The sequence below is a fragment of the Dreissena polymorpha genome, chromosome 3, assembly GCF_020536995.1.
Source record: "Dreissena polymorpha isolate Duluth1 chromosome 3, UMN_Dpol_1.0, whole genome shotgun sequence".
NCBI classification, from domain to species: domain Eukaryota; kingdom Metazoa; phylum Mollusca; class Bivalvia; order Myida; family Dreissenidae; genus Dreissena; species Dreissena polymorpha.
In genome coordinates, this window is record NC_068357.1 from 76,797,366 (window position 1) to 76,816,629 (window position 19,264).

The window sequence follows — 19,264 nt, forward strand, 5'->3', positions numbered from 1 at the left end:
AATAAAAAGACTTCTCATTAACAGATTGGCTTAAAATTAAAACGGACCTACAAGAAACACAAATTAAATTATCAAATTAAACAAATGATGACCAAGACAAGGAACTATTTGGAATACAATTAAAAACACATTCTAACAAAAGTAATAAAAATACTTGTGTAGCTTAAGAATTAATGACAAAAATGAAAGCATATAAACGCAAATATCTTAAATCTCAACAACAAAACCGTAAAAGCAATAACCTAAAGAAACTAAAACAGAAACTAACAAGAAATGTGTTTGTCCGAAACACTATGTCCCCTTCTGCGCCGCTTTTAATTAGTTTGTTTGACCTTTGACCTTAAAGGATGACCTAGACCTTGACCTTTCACCACTCAAAATGTACAGACATGGCAAAAACAATATGTCGGGGACATAAACATGCAAATCCACATATAGCATCTCCAATCATATTGACAATACATTAAAAATCTCATATTTGACATCCCAATCTAAGAACAAGATAAACAAGCAAACTCCAAATTCCATTAAAAAAACTATTCTCATACATAAAGACTAAAACAACTGTAAGCCCGACCTAACCACCTCTTTAGGAAAATGTCCTCCTCAACATCGGAAACACAAAACAAAGCTAATAACCTCAACAGAAAATTCCAAGATGCCTACACACAAATCGCATCTGTGAAGATCTGAAGCTATTCCTGACAAAGGCCTCAGCCCACCTCCATCCATGCCACACATCAACATCACAAAATCTTAAAATCCATAAGGCCTGATAAAAAAACAATGCAGAGTACTAAAGGAATGCAGCATAGAAAGAACCCAATCCTGACTTCAATCTTGAAAATATTCCTATCTCTTGGACAATCTTGGAAAAATCCCATCTGATTTGAAGCATGAACATGTATGCCCAGTCTATAAAAGGGAAACACGCATAATGATATTGCCAATAAAAGATGACCCAAAATTGAATATTTAAAATATATATTAAAAATAAAAAATAAATTAAAACAACCATTAACATAATCCATACAAATTAAGAAATGTTTTTTACATATGCTCTGAGCGCATGAAATAGATAATGCATAACATATAATACGAATGTCAAATATTATAATCAAATAAATATCAACACCACTTATTTATAGAATACATAAAAACATATTTTTTTTACCTGAAATGATAACCCATTAAAACCATATACATATATATATCAAATAATCCGTGTAATAGAACAGCCAATTCAAATGCGATATATGTGGAACCAACATGTTTGCATTGAAATTACAAATTACATTTTATTAACGCTCTGAGCGCATGAAATAGATAATGCATAACATAAAATACGAATGTCAAATATTATAATCAAATAAATATCAACACCACTTATTTATAGAATACATAAAAACATATTTTTTTTACCTGAAATGATAACCCATTAAAACCATATACATATATATATCAAATAATCCGTGTAATAGAACAGCCAATTCAAATGCGATATATGTGGAACCAACATGTTTGCATTGAAATTACAAATTACATTTTATTAACAATGTGAAACAAACCAAACTATTAATTTAGATTGAAATTAAAGAAATAATTATATTTGGAGATTCAATAAATGATATTTATTTATAAATAAACATATTTATTATTATATTAATGCTTATCATGTAACGTGTAACTAATCGGGTACTCCGGGAATCATTGTATACGGTTCAGCACAATGAATAACAAAATAGTGAAATGCAAATATGTTTCGAACATCGATTTCTAAATAATACGCTATTTTTTCTTTAACCAACTGATTCCGTGTTGCGTGTTTATACTTACATATCACAAAACATGGGTATGTTATTGAAGTATGACAACATTATTTATTTTCTTTTTCTATATTTTTCTTTTCGAAGGACGGTCTGATAAAAACATCAATTCCAATATTTGATTAAAACGTGTGTGAGTGCGATTCATGCGTATACATTTGTCAACCAATACTGGATTACTTTTACAATGGCGGACGGGTCGACCGTAAAGGCCGCCGTGTATTGAACACCAGTAAGTACCGTGCGTTCAAATGTGTATTTAACAAGTCTTAAATCACACATTACGAACGTTTGCTCTGACATTAAATTCACTCGATCTAAATAGGCTTAACGTGTTTGTAACGAGTTGCACATGCATGTATAGCCACGATAAGCAGCCCAGTGTAGCCTACGTGAACCTGAACGGGCCGGTTTTCAAACATTTATGAACAAATCAAAGGCATTCTTCATATATTATGGCTGTTCGGTGAGATAAATGTGTCAGTTTGTAATCAGAGTCAAGAGTTGACGAGTCTGATACTGATCTTAACTGAAAAGAGAATTATTTAGTGTAACTTGAATCATGTTGAAATGTTGACTAACTTTCACTGAAAGAGGATCATTTTATATTGGTTAATTGATATTTGTTTTTATTTAACAGTGTTCTTACTCTTTAAATGTTAAATCATCAAATCACGACTAAATTTAAGAAACATGGTTTATTCGTTCATGTATTAAATTTTGACAATAATCCGTCGATAAATAAAGAGGAATTGGAACAAATATAGTTGTTGCTTTACACGTGTATTTAATTCATATAACCAATGCACATGTAAAAAAACATTTTCCCTAAACAAGATCATGATAAAGTGTGTTGATTTTCTTTCAATTTTGGAGAAAATTGCTAGTAGAAAACGTTATTATGCAGTGTTAGACGGCAGAAAAAAAGGGAAATACAAAGTAATAAAAAAACATTTCAACTAACACGTTTAAATAGAATACAACTAGTAGAATGTTATTACTATACAACATTATGTATTACAATAAACATTGGAAAACAAGCCATTTTAGTTAAAAGACGATACGTATGGACCTCAAAACTTACTATGAACCACAATAAGCGATAAGTGTAACGCACCAAACGAATGTAGAAAAGCAATTTTAAAATTATGAAGCCTTTGAAAGTCCATATACATGGAGGGCTGCATTGTTAATGGATGTCCCTCTCAACAAACAATTGAAAATACATACAATACTCGTTAACCTATTGATAAGGTTAGATCTCCAGTTCTAAACACCTAAACCTTCCTATGGTTTTAAATCATTATACTTGGACGATCGGAAAAATACGTCGTCCGCAAATCGGGTCTCTATTTGTGACTGATGTATTATTCTTTGTTTATCATCGGACGGCGGGCGGCTCTGACGTGTTCAGTCTTCCCGATATGCCTGGAGATCGAAAACATCGGTCGGCGATCGGATCATTTGTGACTGAGGCATTTGAGGCTGGAGAGTATGCGTTATAATATATAAATGCTCGTTAAACTATTGTTTTTATTGCCTATAATTATAATTGTTTTTCTCCTAAACATGGGCGAGCAAACGTGAAGAAAAGCCTATTTGTATTTCGTCATTATAATATGGTTAATGACGCGAGGATGGTCGCAAAACAAGAATGTTCGGTTGTTATATTTCCCCTATCAGTATATGATTGGACATTATTTAAATTATTTATGACTTTAAAAATGGGAAAGGACAACCGATTGCGATGTCTGTGACCAAAATAAGGCAAATCCCTGGCGGCCGGGGAAGAAAAATATTGCTAAATCTAGTTACCAAAGGAACGTTTCCTGTTCGTGGGTGGCTTTAGTTATAAATACCACCGTTACTTGACCAACAAGTAAACAAGGGCTACCAGTTGCATACATTTTAATGATTTAGTATTAAAAGGGCCTTTTCATGTTTTGGTAAATTGACAAAAAATAAAAAAAAGTTTCAGATTCGCAAGTTTCTTTGTAGATATGATATTCGCAAGGAAACAGTAATACTGAACATTTACCATGCTCTAAAATATCCATTAAATGCATATTTTGGCGATTTAAAAACCTGAAAATTATAAATCGTTGCAAAAATTCAAGGCGAAACAATTGAATAATTTGGAGAGTTCTGTTGTTGTCGTTATATTTAAGGATACTACGAGGATTGCTTATATAAAGTACGTATCTCATTGTATGAGCACGGATGGTCGAGAGGACAAAACGATAGACATTTACTCCAGGGGTCAGGGGCTCGAGCCCAGTTGAGGCTTACTTTTTTCTTTCTTAAATTTTATGCTAGTTTTTAACTGGAGATTATAAGATCAAATGTTCACATTCATCAATATAAAGCATTTAATTACAAACTTCAATACATGCCAAAATCTGTGAAAAGGTCCATTTGAGGTTAACAAAAACTAGAGCTTTGTCACAGACGTGACAAATAGTAACCTCCACATGCCGCATTGACACAGACTAGTTTGCATGTTGTCTTCACATAAAACAGCGGACACCCTGCTCAATGTTTAAAACGCACAAAGTGACCCCGTGTCCTAGTTTTTGACCCGGCATAACCCATATTTGAACTTGACCTAGACATCATCTAGATACAACATCTGACCAAGTTTGGTAAAGCTCGGATGAAAATAACTTGAATTAGACAGTGGACACTTAATACGGACCGACAGACAAGCTCATTCCTATATACCCCCTTAAACTTCCTTTGTGTGGGTATAAAAAGTTATTTCCAAGAACACCCCCACTAACACACACGCGAAGGTAAGGTAGGTCATTCAAAAGTTCATTCTGCGAATACGATGAAATGCAGCAAAATGATCTCCAGTTCAACATGGAATACAATTTGAAAGGACAGGCACCACATATTACAACCGGTTGAGTTACTAAGGAGATATCAGCTTTTTATTAAAGGTCTTATCTTCGACGACTGAACATGACAGTGTTGCATCTCCATATAATTTAAATATTGGATTTATAAAATTACCATAGCATTAGAATGAAATGGAGTGTACAAAAACGCAGAAATCGTTATGTCATAAACATTTTTGCAAACATGCGTACGTCAAATTTGTTACATAACAAATCAATTGGGTAACGATGTGGACCCAGGTGTTTTGAAGTTTATATCATAAAGACAGAAGAAAGTCGCGCCTTTTTAGCATACGGACGCCAATTCCTGTAAACGGCAGCTTATTTTCCGACTTTCTGTGGTTTCTTGGGGGCAGAATTATTCTTTATTTTGGATGGATATTTTACTGGACCTATGGGTTATAATTGACACATATCTACTGGATATATTTTTACTGTTTATTATACATCTTCCACAGCATAGACGTTTTACATTTAGGCCGTGCTCTGTGAAAAGATGTGCAGTCCACACATGCTAATCTGGGCGACACTTTCTACTTTTATAACAATTTTCTTTTAAAGAAAATGTCTTCATCGCAAATATCCAGTTTAGGCAAAAAGTGTCATCACTGATTAGCCATTGCCGACAGCACAGTCTAATCTGGTACGACACTTAACGCACATGCATTAAACCCTATTTTCAGAGAGCGCGACTAAATAATTTCGACATTTTCAGCACAGTTACCTTTGTGACAAATCAATATGACGATAACTCCAGGTTGCGCACCCAAATGGACAATTCATAACAGTATACAACATTTTCAATATTTCTCACATTCATTACCATTTAGATGTCAGAATCGACCTAAGTGCCTTGGCAATAATACAATAAAGGAATTCTACATGAATAGGATAGTTTTGGTAAAAGACAACCATGATAATAAGATTTTTTTCTTCGTCATATCACATGCTGCAAAGAAAATGTACCCCTTGAAGGGTATGATGAGCACTAAAATGCACAATCTATTCAACCACAATAACATGCATATCCCAAACACACATACATATAACACGCTTGCAGACACTCTTTACTTTCACTACGGTATGTTCATTGAAACTGGAAACATATGGTTCCAGGCATTTAATTTAACCCTTTCCCACTTAGAAGCAAACAAAAAATGGCTACGTGCAAACAGCATAAAACCAGAACAGCCTGCAAGTAACGCACAGTCTGATCAGGTTTTATGTTGTTTGCTGTTCATCAGTATCTAAGGGTTGAAAATGAATATAAAACTTGAATCTTCTAAGAAAGGTTTTTAATAAAATTTAACTTTCTAAGGGACTACACATGCGTCGAAATGTGTATCTTAGTGGTGAAGGGTTAATACATCACTATTAGTAAAATTTCAAATAATAACCATCACCCCATGTAATAATAAGCACTCATCTTTGGTACTTTACAAGGCCCCAATTTTCTGACATTCTTAAGCTATTTTTAGCTTAGCTTAACTAAGGTCATATTGTAGTAAAAATGAATAATTTCTTTAATGGAATGATACCAACAATAATTAATATATTATATGTTGTTACATTAATTTTAAAACACAGGGTTTTCACTGATGAAACGACAGTCTGAAACTGGATTTCAATAAGAACAGTAGAGAAATCAGAGCAAGATGAAATTACTGGCTTTATCGGACTGAATTTGAACAAACACACGATTGAACAGAAAAATATTACATACAAGAAAAATACACTCATAGATATTTCTTTTGAGATGACCTTCATTTAGATAAAAAGGCGTCATGTACATAAACTTAACCATATAAATCTGAAATATTGTATGAAAGATAAAAACTAGTTTAAATAAGTACCATGTCATTTAATAATGTAATGAAGATAAAAACTTTGTTTTCCATGTAACATAATAAAGCAGCAGATGTATTTTGTGCCAATGGCATAAAACTGATATTTTATTGTTTTTATTCCACATAAATTTCTCATATATCAGATACTAGTTGCAAAACAAATCAATTGAAAGAAGTGTTTTCTATGAACAGGGAAAACCCGTCTTTGGTAACACTATACTTTATATACTTAAATTACCAAAACAAAGCCAACATTCGTAAACCCTGCAGAAGTGCACATATCAAACGACCCATAACGAAGTTAGATCACTGTCATAAAATTCAAAAATAATTTTATATCATGATATTTTACACAAATTTTATCACTAAACATTATGTTATGAATAAAGTAAAAAGCAGTATTAGGACTGTGTTCAACACATGTAGTCTATTTAGCACAATGTGTTGTTGTTTTTTAGTTCACTTTTAGTAATGATAGCATACTTGATACATAAAGAAAAGTTTAAATGTAGACATACCAAAAGACAGAAAAAAACAGTCTAACAAAATGGTCCAAAAATCAATATAAACTACAAACACAATATACTCCAAAGTGCACCTGTACAACACAAATGAAAGATTTCAGTGAACAACAAATTAACTAATGAATACAACAAAATTCACACAAAAATCACACTTCCAACGCTGTTATGACTAAATAGCAATTTCTTATTTCACAACAACAACTGCTCAGTTCACACAGACAAAATTTGATCACACATCATTGGATATTACAATGGACATATCAAATTTATATGGTATTCATTTGTATTTATACATTATTTTTATTGTATGTATTTACCAAAACATTGTTTGCATACAAATCTACATACTTGTATATTTTGTTTATTATTCTACTCTTTTAAAATATTAAAATGTTAGGTAACTTTTGAGACAAAATGAAAATAATTTGATCTTTCTAAATATATTCACTTTCCACCAAAAATCATTTAAACAAAATCTCAAACTTGATTGTCACAATCCTGATTTTAATGTTGTAAAAACATGCTACTGGTTTCAATGTTAAAGTCTAAATGAAAGCTAATGAAATAGCTGTTTTTTTCAGCAACAACATAAGCAAAGGCATGTCCTGTGATATATATGCTAATGTAGCACTACACAAATTAGTATTAGTAATGCCCAGACATATGTTGGTCATATTTCATTTCACTATTTAAGTATTGGAAGAGAACAATTTGAAAGTTTAATATTTTATCCTTAATCCTGTTGTTCTACTCATTTCTAGAAACAGTTATTATGTCCTACAAATATCACATACTACAGGTCAATTATTCATAAACAGCTTTAAACTTCAATTGAGCACATGATTCTATAACAAACCTTAACATGGGCTGTTTGTAAAACATGCATGCCCCCCATATGGGCTCTAAGTTGTAGTGACAGCCATTTTGTAAATATGTTTTTTGTCACTGTGACCTTGACCTTTGACCTAGTGACCTGAAAATCAATAGGGGTCATCTGCGAGTCATGTTCAATGTACCTATTAAGTTTCATGATCGTAGCCATAAGCTTTCCTGAGTTATCATCAGGAAACCATTTTACTATTTCGGGTCACTGTGACCTTGACCTTTGACCTAGTGACCTGAAAATCAATAGGGGTCATCTGCCAGTCATGATCAATGTACCTATCAAGTTTCATGATCCTAAGCATAAGCATTCTTGAGTTATCATCCGGAAACCATTTTACTATTTCTGGTCACCGTGACCTTGACCTTTGACCTAGTGACCTGAAAATCAATAGGGGTCATCTGCTAGTCATGATCAATCTACCTATCAAGTTTCATGATCCTAGGCATAAGGGTTCTTGAATTATCATCCGGAAACCATTTTACTATTTCGGGTCACCGTGACCTTGACCTTTGACCTAGTGACCTGAAAATCAATAGGGGTCATCTGCTAGTCATGATCAATCTACCTATGAAGTTTCATGATCCTAGGCATAAGCTTTCTTGAATTATCATCCGGAAACCATTTTACTATTTCGGGTCACAGTGACCTTGACCTTTGACCTAGTGACCTCAAAATCAATAGGGGTCATCTGTGAGTCATGATCAATGTACCTATGAAGTTTCATGATCCTAGGCCTAAGCGTTCTTGAGTTATCGTCTGACAACCACCTGGTGGACGGACCGACCGACAGACCGACATGAGCAAAGCAATATACCCCCTCTTCTTCGAAGGGGGGCATAATTAGTTAGATCAATATACATTACAATACTGAGAAGACAAAACAAAAAAATAGCTGTATACACTAAGATTCAAAATAACAATATTTCCTAAATGGTGTAGCCAAATACACATATTTTATATGACATTAGATAAACAGATAATTAAATGTTAAAATGTAAGTTCTATAGATAATACCAAAATCTTCATTTAACATCATTTTCTCTCTCACATTACATTCTTTCACACATGGAATCCAGATATCGATGTTTGTAGGCTTTCAATGAAAACATGAACTATGATAATTTAATACTAAAATCTGTGGCAATATTGACCCCTGGCTTCCGTATAATGAGTTGCCCACTGGCAGAATTGAAAGACCATGCTAAGTAACTCTCAACACCTGCAAGAGAAGAAAATGGGAATAATTTAATAATTAAAACCATGACAACAAAATAAAAAGCCTCACAGCCTGCTATTTTATATTATTAATTTGTTATAAAACAGGGTGAAAAGTTAATCATTATGATTGGTCAATCAGGGGATGTAGCAATCAGGTCACGTTTTCTGTAAATAATAAATTAAGAGAGGTTGTGATTCAGCAAACAAGAAATAATTATTGACATTTGTCTGAACATAGTTGTGAAGAGAATTAATCTCACAATCATGTAGAAATAATGGAGGGAAGTTCAGAGTTGTTCTATCATTTATTTCATAAATAGTTGGTTTTTAAATGGCAAAGGTATATCTATAACATCAAAGCAATTTTATCATAGGGTATTACTTTTCCTTTTAGGAGCACTTAAGACAAAAAATGAAACAACCCTGATCTTTAACATTTTTAAATTCCTATCTCATATTATCTTTATAATGAACCCGATACAACAAAGTGATGTTTTCAGAACAAGGCAATGCATTTGTTAGTTTAAAATTATAAAAAGAGTTCACGGTCAGTGAGACAGACTCCAAAGTGACTTCATAAAAACCTACAAAATTGCTTTACAAAACTATGGTTATTTGATTAGTTGGATTTATCGCCATTTCTCTCCACCCACTGAGCTAGGCTGTCTGACTAAACAAGGAGCCTATTTAACAGTGACTCACCTTTAGATCGGAGTGTTACACTCTTAGGTTCTGCTTTGAGACCAACAATTATCACTTTCTCCACCCACTCTCGTGTTGCAGTCTTACCAAACTGATCACCCAATCTAAAACAGAGAAAGTACAGCTGCTTAAAAAGCTGTCCAATAAAAACATACATAAATAAAATATTGTATTATTTGATCTATAAATATATACAATTTTATAAATCCACAGTGTGGTAAGCGAACAAAATCATATTTAATATTCTCAAATTATTCAACTCTTTGATTCTCCCCCTTTACATGTTTAGTCTAACTTGAACTGTCACTTTCTTGATTGAGCTATCATATACCCCACACACACACACCTCAGCATGCCACTTTGCCAAAGGCCATTTGCAGTTTAGTTTCAAGATCTTGTTTCCGCAAGCCAGCTTTAAACCAATGAAGTTTCGCTTTGTTATCTCATATTATAGTCGAGATGTGCATTGGATATAATTTAAGAATTAAAATATCCAAGGACAATAACTGTGAAATTAGTTATGAAAGGTAGGACTTATTGCTCTTGAGCACTGAACTTCCAATCATTTAGATCTATCTATGCAATATAAATTTGATTTATCATATAGTTTGCACGATATTACCCATTTAAAATTTAAATGTTGATACATGAACAAAGGGCAATTATTCTAACAATATGGAATTAAGGGTAATGGTTCTTAAGCACCTCAACTTGTTTTCAAGATATGCTCCCTACAAGAAATCCAATGTCCTTAAAAACAGACCAACAGCTTGAAATTGGATACCTTTCCTCCTTACAATATTGCCGTCAGGGGAATATAAAACTATAACCAACAATATTACGTCTTGGTTCCACATTTAATACCAGGTGCGATTATACTGCCTTGGTAAATATATCTTCAGCTGAATATCACATCACATGTTCTGTCTAACTAGTCAATAACTTGCATGATATGTATAATATTGAAACACTTAGATAACTTAAATTAACCCTTTACCACTTATATATGTATTTTGACGCACTGAAGTCCTTTAGAAAATCATTTCTTAATATATTCAAGTTTGAGTTACTTGATGGCTGTTCTGGTTTTATGCTGTTTGCACATTTTCACTTTGCTTCTGAGTGGGAAAGGGTTTAATTATACTAGAATTTTAGAATAATAAACAATAAAAAGAATGTCATTTACCCCTTTTTGACTATGATTTAACTTCAACAAAATTGGGTTCACAATGACACCCCAATAATCTGCTGTATGTTAACAAACCCTAAAATATCATTGTATAAAAAGTAGGCAAATTCAGATGGATATAAATATAGTTTCATCACTCTAGCAGTGTTTTGCCTTGAGTAACCACTATAATTAATAACTAAACAACTATAATATAACATGAGCACCGCATAACGGATGCCACGCTCGGCTGCGAAAGCTTGTCAGAATTATTTTATATTTTTATTTTTTAGAGGTCACAGTGACCTTAACCTTTGACCTAGTTACCCAAAATGGGTGTGGCATGTAGAACTCATCAAGGTGCATCTACATATGAAGTTTTAAAGTTGTAGGTTGAAGCAATTTGATTTAAGAGCCAATGTTCAAAACCTTGACAAAATGTTAAGGTTTTAGCACGACGCGGACATCGGACGACGAGCTGTCTATGACAATACCTCGGGTTTTCTCTGAAAACACTGAGCTAAAAATTGTATACTTCAAAACTTTGAAAAGCAAAATGCTTTCAAACCAAATTCAATCTCTCAAAATTATTCACTTACTGGCTTAGTAATTCATTATGTTCAAAAGTGAAATATCTCAATATATATTCCCCCTTTCTATAGTTGAATGTGTGATAGTCGTCCACGTATAAACTGCCATTGGCAAAACCCTGAAAGAAAAAGAACAATAGATGTATATTACAAATAAATTGATAATTTGGTGTAATATTATTGCATCTGATGAACCATAATAAAAAAACTGATGAACACCAACATCACCAACAAATTTTTCAGTTAAAATTTTAAATTAATAACTAAAGTTTGTTTAAACACATTTATTTTAGCTTGATTGCATCCAAAGCATAAGGCTAATTGAAACACTGAGTTTGTTTCCTGGGAAGAACCACTATTTTTTTATTTGGTTAGATATAAAGAAGATTTCAACAGTTGGGATTGAACCTGTGATCTCCCATTCGCTAAGCTGACACCATATCCACTACACCATGGCAACCATAAGTTTGAAAGATGTACAACAGTTTCATACGCCACCCACACAAAATCCTGCACTGCTTGACAATCATGCCGTAGAACGGACAACTCATATGTGCATTAAAAAAAAAAAAAAATTTAAACATTCAATTCATACTTTCATATTGAAGCAGAGAGATGAATACACATAAATGAAACATGTACAACCAAGAAGAATACATTTTCACTTAAATTTATTATCAATGCAAACATTCAGTGAGAATGGATTCAGCTAACAAGATATCATAAGTTTACACTTAAATTTTTATTAAGGCAAACAACAAGTATGAATGGATTGTGAACCTTAAGCTAACAAGATATCATAAGTTTGCACTTACATTTTTATGAGGGCAAACAATACATGTGAATCGATTGTGAATTTTTAGCCAACAAGATATCATAAGTTTACACTTGCATTTCTATTAACGCAAACAACAAGTGTGAATGGATCGGGAACCTTTAGCTAACAAAATATCATAAGTATACACTTACATTTTTATTAAGACAAACAACAAGTGTGAATGGATCGTGCACCATTAGAGACGATGAGCGACGGATCCTCAACTTCCTTGGCACTATTGTACCTCCCCTCTGGAACACTGGAATCTGAAATTCAAATACAATGAACAGTGCGTGTTTTCATTCCCAATTGAAAAAAAGTAGTTTTTTTGCCAATTTGGGAGTAAAAAGATAATTTATCTCATCATTTAGCTAATTTCCCTTCCAGCTGTATAACTACAACCTTAGACAAGGGCTGTTTGTAAAACAGTTGTAGTGGCAGCCATTGTGTGATTATGTTTTTTGTCACTGTGACCTTGACCTTTGACCTAGTGACCTGAAAATCAATAGGGGTCATCTGCCAGTCATGATCAATGTACCTATGAAGTTTCATGATCCTAGGCGTAAGCATTCTTGAGTTATCATCCGGAAACCATTTTACTCTTTCGAGTCACTGCGACCTTGACCTTTGACCAAGTGACCTGAAAATCAATAGGGGTTATCTGCCAGTCATGATCAATGTACCTATGAAGTTTCATGATCCTAAGCGTAAGTATTGTTGAGTTATCATCCGGAAACCATTTTACTATTTAGAGTCACTGTGACCTTGACCTTTGACCTAGTGACCTGAAAATCAATAGGGGTCATCTGCCAGTCATGATCAATGTACCTATGAAGTTTCATGAACCTAGGAGTAAGCATTCTTGAGTTATCATCCGGAAACTGTTTTACTGTTTTGAGTCACTGTTACCTTGACCTTTGACCTAGTGACCTGAAAATCAATAGGGGTCACCTGCCATTCATGATCAATGCACCTAATAAGTTTCATTATCCTAGGCCTAGGCGTTCTTCAGTTATCATCAGGAAACCATCTGGTGGACGGACAGAGACCCCACGACACCAGTACATAATATAATCTGCAAATGTGGTCCTAAACTGCATCCGAGAACGAATCACTGTGTCATGATCAATGTACCTATGAAGTTTCATGATCCTAGGCATAAGCGTTCTTGAGTTATCATCCAGAAACCATCTGGTGGACGGACAGAGACCCCACGACACCAGTACATAATATAATCTGCAAATGTGGTCCTAAACTGCATCCAAGAACGAGTCACTGTGGTCTTGACCTTTGACCCAGTGACCTCAAAATCAATAGGGGTCATCTGCCAGTCATGATCAATGTACCTATGAAGTTTCATGATCCTAGGCATAAGCGTTCTTGAGTTATCATCCAGAAACCATCTGGTGGACGGACCGACGGACGGACGGACCGACCGACCGCCCGACAGACGGACCGACATGTGCAAAACAATATACCCCCTCTTCTTCGAAGGGGGGCATAAAAATATAATATTAAAAAAAACTTTTATTCTCCAAAGGGACGCCGCCCCATTCCCAAAGTGGTGAAAAAAAGCACTGACAAATAACCTGGATATGAGTAATTTCCAGTGACAAAGATTTCAGAGTTTGTCAACTTAGGCCAATAACGTGATGTATCCTAACACAAACATATTTGCTATTAACTTCAGCTTCAATTCCCTGTCACATGCGGTATTTGATGTCATATACTTCCTTTTTCTTAACATCATTAAGAGGCTTTCCGCCTTCTACTCAGGAAACCATGTGTTTTATACCCACCAAATAGGTCAGGCTCATTTTTTTTTAAATACTTGGAATTAAAAGAAATTGACCTAATATTTAATCAATTTTCCAGGCATTTGAAAAAACACTCCAAAACAAAAACGCAGATGTGAACACATAAAACATTGTTGTTGTATTTTCACAAACTTACACTGGTAGTTTTTGTTTCATCTCCAAACAAAATTGATGACAAATTAGCAAATCCAACTGATGTGAATGGGTCTATAACTGCAAATTTATGTTTAACTGAATAATATACACAGAATATCTGTGCAGACTTGCTGACAAATGAACCAAAATCAAAATGGTAGTTTTGAGACCTCAAAATTAATGAAGCAAGAATGGAAGCCATTACAGTTTTACAGAAAAATGCATTCCAAATGTAATGGTGGTATTTTAAGGTTGAACTTTTACAATTGACATTTTCCTTTATATATATTTCTTTCTAAAGTACCATCATGATAAGAATTCATATGTTAAAAAGTCAAGAACATCAAGATTATGAAATAATATATTAAAAGGTCAAGGACATCATGATTATTATAAGAGAATACTGAGAGGTCAAGGACATCATAATTATTTTAAGAGAATACTGAGAGGTCAAGGACATCATGATTATGAGAGAATACTGAGAGGTCAAGGACATCATGATTATGAGAGAATACTGAGAGATCAAGGACATCATATTATGAGAGAATACTGAGAGGTCAAGGACATCATGATTATGAGAGAATACTGAGAGGTCAAGGACATCATGATTATGAGAGAATACTGAGAGGTCAAGGACATCATGATTATGAGAGAATACTGAGAGGTCAAGGACATCATGATGATGAGAGAATACTGAGAGGTCAAGGACATCATGATTATGAGAGAATACTGAGAGGTCAAGGACATCATGATGATGAGAGAATACTGAGAGGTCAAGGACATCATGATTATGAGAGAATACTGAGAGGCCAAGGACATCATGATGATGAGAGAATATGTTGAAGGTCAAAAAGACAAATATCTGACTTTAAAAGACAAAAGACATGTATGTGTAATTGCATTTACATTTTGTGATATGATACAAACTGTTGCATCACTGACAGAACAGTTATTTTTCACTGCACAAGCATTTCTTGTAAAATAGAAATGTAGTTTACAAAAACTGAGAATTCACTTCTAAACATAGTAATAAGTAAAACAAACAAGAGCACCACAAAGCGGGTGCCAACGCTCAGCTGCAGGTGCAGTTTTAAATAAATGAAAGCTTGTAAGATTTTTTTTTTTTTAGAGGTCACAATGACCTTGACCTCTGACCTAGTGACCCAAGAATGGGTGTGGCTTGTAGAACTCAAGGCGGACGGCGGACGAGCTGGCTATGACAATACCTCGGGTTTTCTCCGAAAACAGCCGAGCTAAAAATCATTCATAAAACAAATGAGTATGGCAATATTCACAATCCAAAAAGCTGTTTGATATAACACATTAAATGTAGATGTTGACCTGTGATCAATGAATAGTTAGTTAATTGTTTTTTTTTATTTAGCATTATTAAGTGACAAAAAAATAAAGTAAAAATTAATACATTTTAAACAGGACCTAACATATACTTTGTAGACATAATAACTGCATTTACTATGTAATGCTAGGAATTGGGACAGAATATATGGGGAACTTCATCAAATATGCAGTGGGTTTTTGTTGGTTTTTGGTAGATTATAGATTTAACTCTTCACAAGTGTTCAGACAAATTCAATGAATTTATTTTCATGAGTGGTGCACCCTCCATAATCTTCCTAAACCAACACATTTTCTTTTAATGTAAAGCTTTTGTACCCTTGGAAAACCTTTATAAAAGGGTCAAACTGGAGAATTTCATATCATGATGTAATAAACCACTTTGTTTGACAATAAAACTGTGAAAACTGTATATAATTTTTAATATTTTTTTTCACTGTTTGAGACAGTAAATTATCAATTTAAAATCACTTTTATTTCACACTAAACCACAGAAAATAATTGAATATAATACATTATTCACATAATAAGTATATGTATTACAACATGCTTCACAAAATAAAAAGTATGGCCTTGTTATTTGAACTTACCTTGGATAAAGGCGCTTCTACGTAGGTAGACTGACCACCCTGGTAGGCTTTGTACGTATCTATATCATACCAGACCTGTAATCAAAACAATACTGGTCACAACATTTCTTTTCTCCTAGTTTTCCAGGAAAAATAATGTGTCACCATTGAATAATTACTGTCATTTTGAATTATTCAAAATTAATTTTGTAAAGTAGGAACTTGCTAATTAAATGTTGATGCAATGCTACCTTAGTCTGCAAGCATCTGTAGCATATCAGAGCTTGGGAAACTAATCTGTAAACCTATCAAGCATATGTTTTTGTTTTTTTTCAATTTGACATGATTTTTATACTATGCTTTTTGTTAAACAAAGTGCCATGATGAGCCCTCAAAGTGCCATGATGGCCCCTAAGTGCTCCTCGGAGTTTACAGACACAGATTGTTGATGACTTGACAAGCTGATCTTGTGTTTGACCAAATCTGACCAACATTCAAAAAATGATCTTCAAATTGTCAGGATAAACAGGACTGAGTCATTTAAGTGGCCTTAGCATGGAAACAAGTTTTTAAGATGTGCCCTGGCGACCTAGTTTTTAAATGCCACTGACCAAGATAAAATTTCGGACCAAGTTCATGAAGCTCAAGTCATAAATGTCGACCCTCGATAGGTAGGATTTTTTTTTTAAGAATTGATCTACTGCCCTAGTTTCTAGACGAAAGTTACCAGATTGAACTTGTTTAAGTTATTGTCAAGATAAACATTCTGAACAAGTTTCATAAAGGGTCATAAATAAGGCCTCTAGCGTGGTAACAAGAGTTTTGTAAGATTTGACTTGGTGACCCACATTCAAACTCAGCCTAGAAAATGTCAAGATAAACATTCCATCAAGTTTTATCAAGATTGAGTCAATAATACTTTTTTACAGAGGTAGCAAGGTTTCTTTCACTGAGGAGCATAAGAAAAGTACCGGTAAGCTACACTGCATCTTCTGATCATGCTGAAGTATAACTCTTGGTCCAATCAAAATCCTTGTCCGGCATTAAAAAGACACAAAAAATTGGTCTACCATAAAACCTGATCGGACATTACACCATTAAAAACTACCCGTGAAACACAGATGGACAGAGAGTGCAGTTACTTAATGCCCTCCTTTGGAGACTGGAATGCAATTTGGCCATGTTCTGAGAAAAGGGGGTTCAATGCATGTGCTTAAAGTGTCATACCTGATTTGCCTATGCAGTTCGCATAGGCTAATCAGGGATAATACTTTCGGCTTTTATAATATTTTTTTTTTAAAAGAAAGTCTCTTCTTAGCAAAAACTTAAGATAAGGCTGAAAGTGTAGTGCCTTATTAGCCTGTGCAGACTGCACAGGCTAATAATGCATGACAATTTATGCACATGCACTTAACTACCTTTTCACAGAGGGCAGCCCAATTATAACAAATAATAAAACATCTCCAAGAAAAGTGTACTGGTCAAGACAGGAAATGCTTGAAACCAGTCGTACCCCGTCCATATCCGGAAAGTAGACTTGTGTACCAGTCTGGCCTGGCTCCGTGATTGGCTTTACAAGCAGAGCTGAACCTGCAAGCAAATGAGTATAGATGTTATAAAAAACGACCCATGTTGTGTGCAAATGGGTATTATACCATATGAAGCAAGCGCAGCGTAAGACAAGCCTATGAGTTGTATTGGGCTGGTCTGGAGCTACTCTGTCCGCTATCATGTCGTGCAAGATGCAAGCTTTCGCAGTCTCAATAGTAGACTGAGAATACTAAGAGTATATGGAAGCAGGGGCATATCTTGAGCTGTTCAAATATGTCCCAAGACTGATGTTCCCACCATGCAGCTTATATAATAGGTAACAGACCTGATCACTCTCATTTTTACACTAATCATTTATAATGTAGTCCCAAACAAAAAACATTCTACAAACACATATTGAACCAAAGGCTTTAATGAATACAGAAAGATCAATATTCCCATATGAATGAAGAGACATGATTCCCAAAACTGATGCTTGCTTATGAAGCACGCTGGAACAATACACAAGAACAACGCCGCCTTATTTACAGACAAAGGGCAATAACACACATTCTATTGAGAACTATGCCATGCACTGTTGATTTCCTTGCAATCTCAACAGTGCAGGTTTTCACAAACATATGAGCCTTGTTCTGGGAAAATGGGGCTTAATACATATGCGTAAAGTATCGTCCAAGAATATCCTGTCCGCACTGGAAAATCAGGGACAACATTTCTGCCTAAACTGGATTTCCTAAGGAGAGACTTCCTTTAATAAACCCTTTACCACTTAGATACGTATTTTTACGCATTTGTAGTCCCTCAGATAGTTAAATTTTATTAAAGACCTTTCTTACTAGATTCAAGTTTTAAAGGCTTCATTTCCAACCCTTAGATACTGATGAGCAGCAAACAGTATAAAACCTGAACAGACTCTAGTTACTCACAGGCTGTTCTGGTTTTATGCTGTTTGCACATAACCATTATTACTTTGCTTCTGAGTGGGAAAGGGTTTAACAAAACATTCCATGAGAGCGTAAATTGTCGACCCTGATCCCTGATAGCCCGTGCGGACAGCATTTTAGGCACATGCATTAAGTCACATTTCCCCATATTGCCGCTAAAATAGTGATCTACATAGGAAGGGTTTAGAGCATCTTCTAAAATCTAGGTTAATTGTGGTTATTGTACTTTGCTGTAACACTCACCAAATTTGTGTATTAACTATATGCTTAATCATTTAATAGCATTCAATATAGCACTTACAAGGACATAAGGACTTTTTTAAACCCACAAAATTAATTTCACTGAAGTCATCTACACAGGAATGAACAAATACTGTATACCGAACCTTTCACCAATTGTTTTGGGAATCCATT

At 34.3% G+C, this 19,264-nt stretch overlaps 1 protein-coding gene across 4 annotated transcripts in view; it reads right to left on the reverse strand.

The window, feature by feature from the left end:
• Positions 1-5,150: 5,150 nt before the first annotated feature.
• LOC127874831 (neutral alpha-glucosidase AB-like) overlaps positions 5,151-19,264 on the reverse strand; it is a 67,607-nt gene continuing 53,493 nt past the window's right edge. For 2 of the 4 annotated variants that reach the window (XM_052419464.1, XM_052419463.1), the window contains exons 18-23: positions 17,869-17,945; positions 16,377-16,451; positions 12,631-12,744; positions 11,671-11,780; positions 9,904-10,007; positions 5,151-9,202 (exon numbers count right to left, since the gene is read on the reverse strand). In XM_052419464.1, the coding sequence (XP_052275424.1) occupies positions 9,096-9,202; positions 9,904-10,007; positions 11,671-11,780; positions 12,631-12,744; positions 16,377-16,451; positions 17,869-17,945 (587 nt within the window). In that variant the 3' untranslated portion in view covers positions 5,151-9,095. The remainder of the gene's footprint in view (positions 9,203-9,903; positions 10,008-11,670; positions 11,781-12,630; positions 12,745-16,376; positions 16,452-17,868; positions 17,946-19,264) is intronic. The other 2 variants (XR_008047125.1, XR_008047124.1) reach the window with 2 other exon arrangements.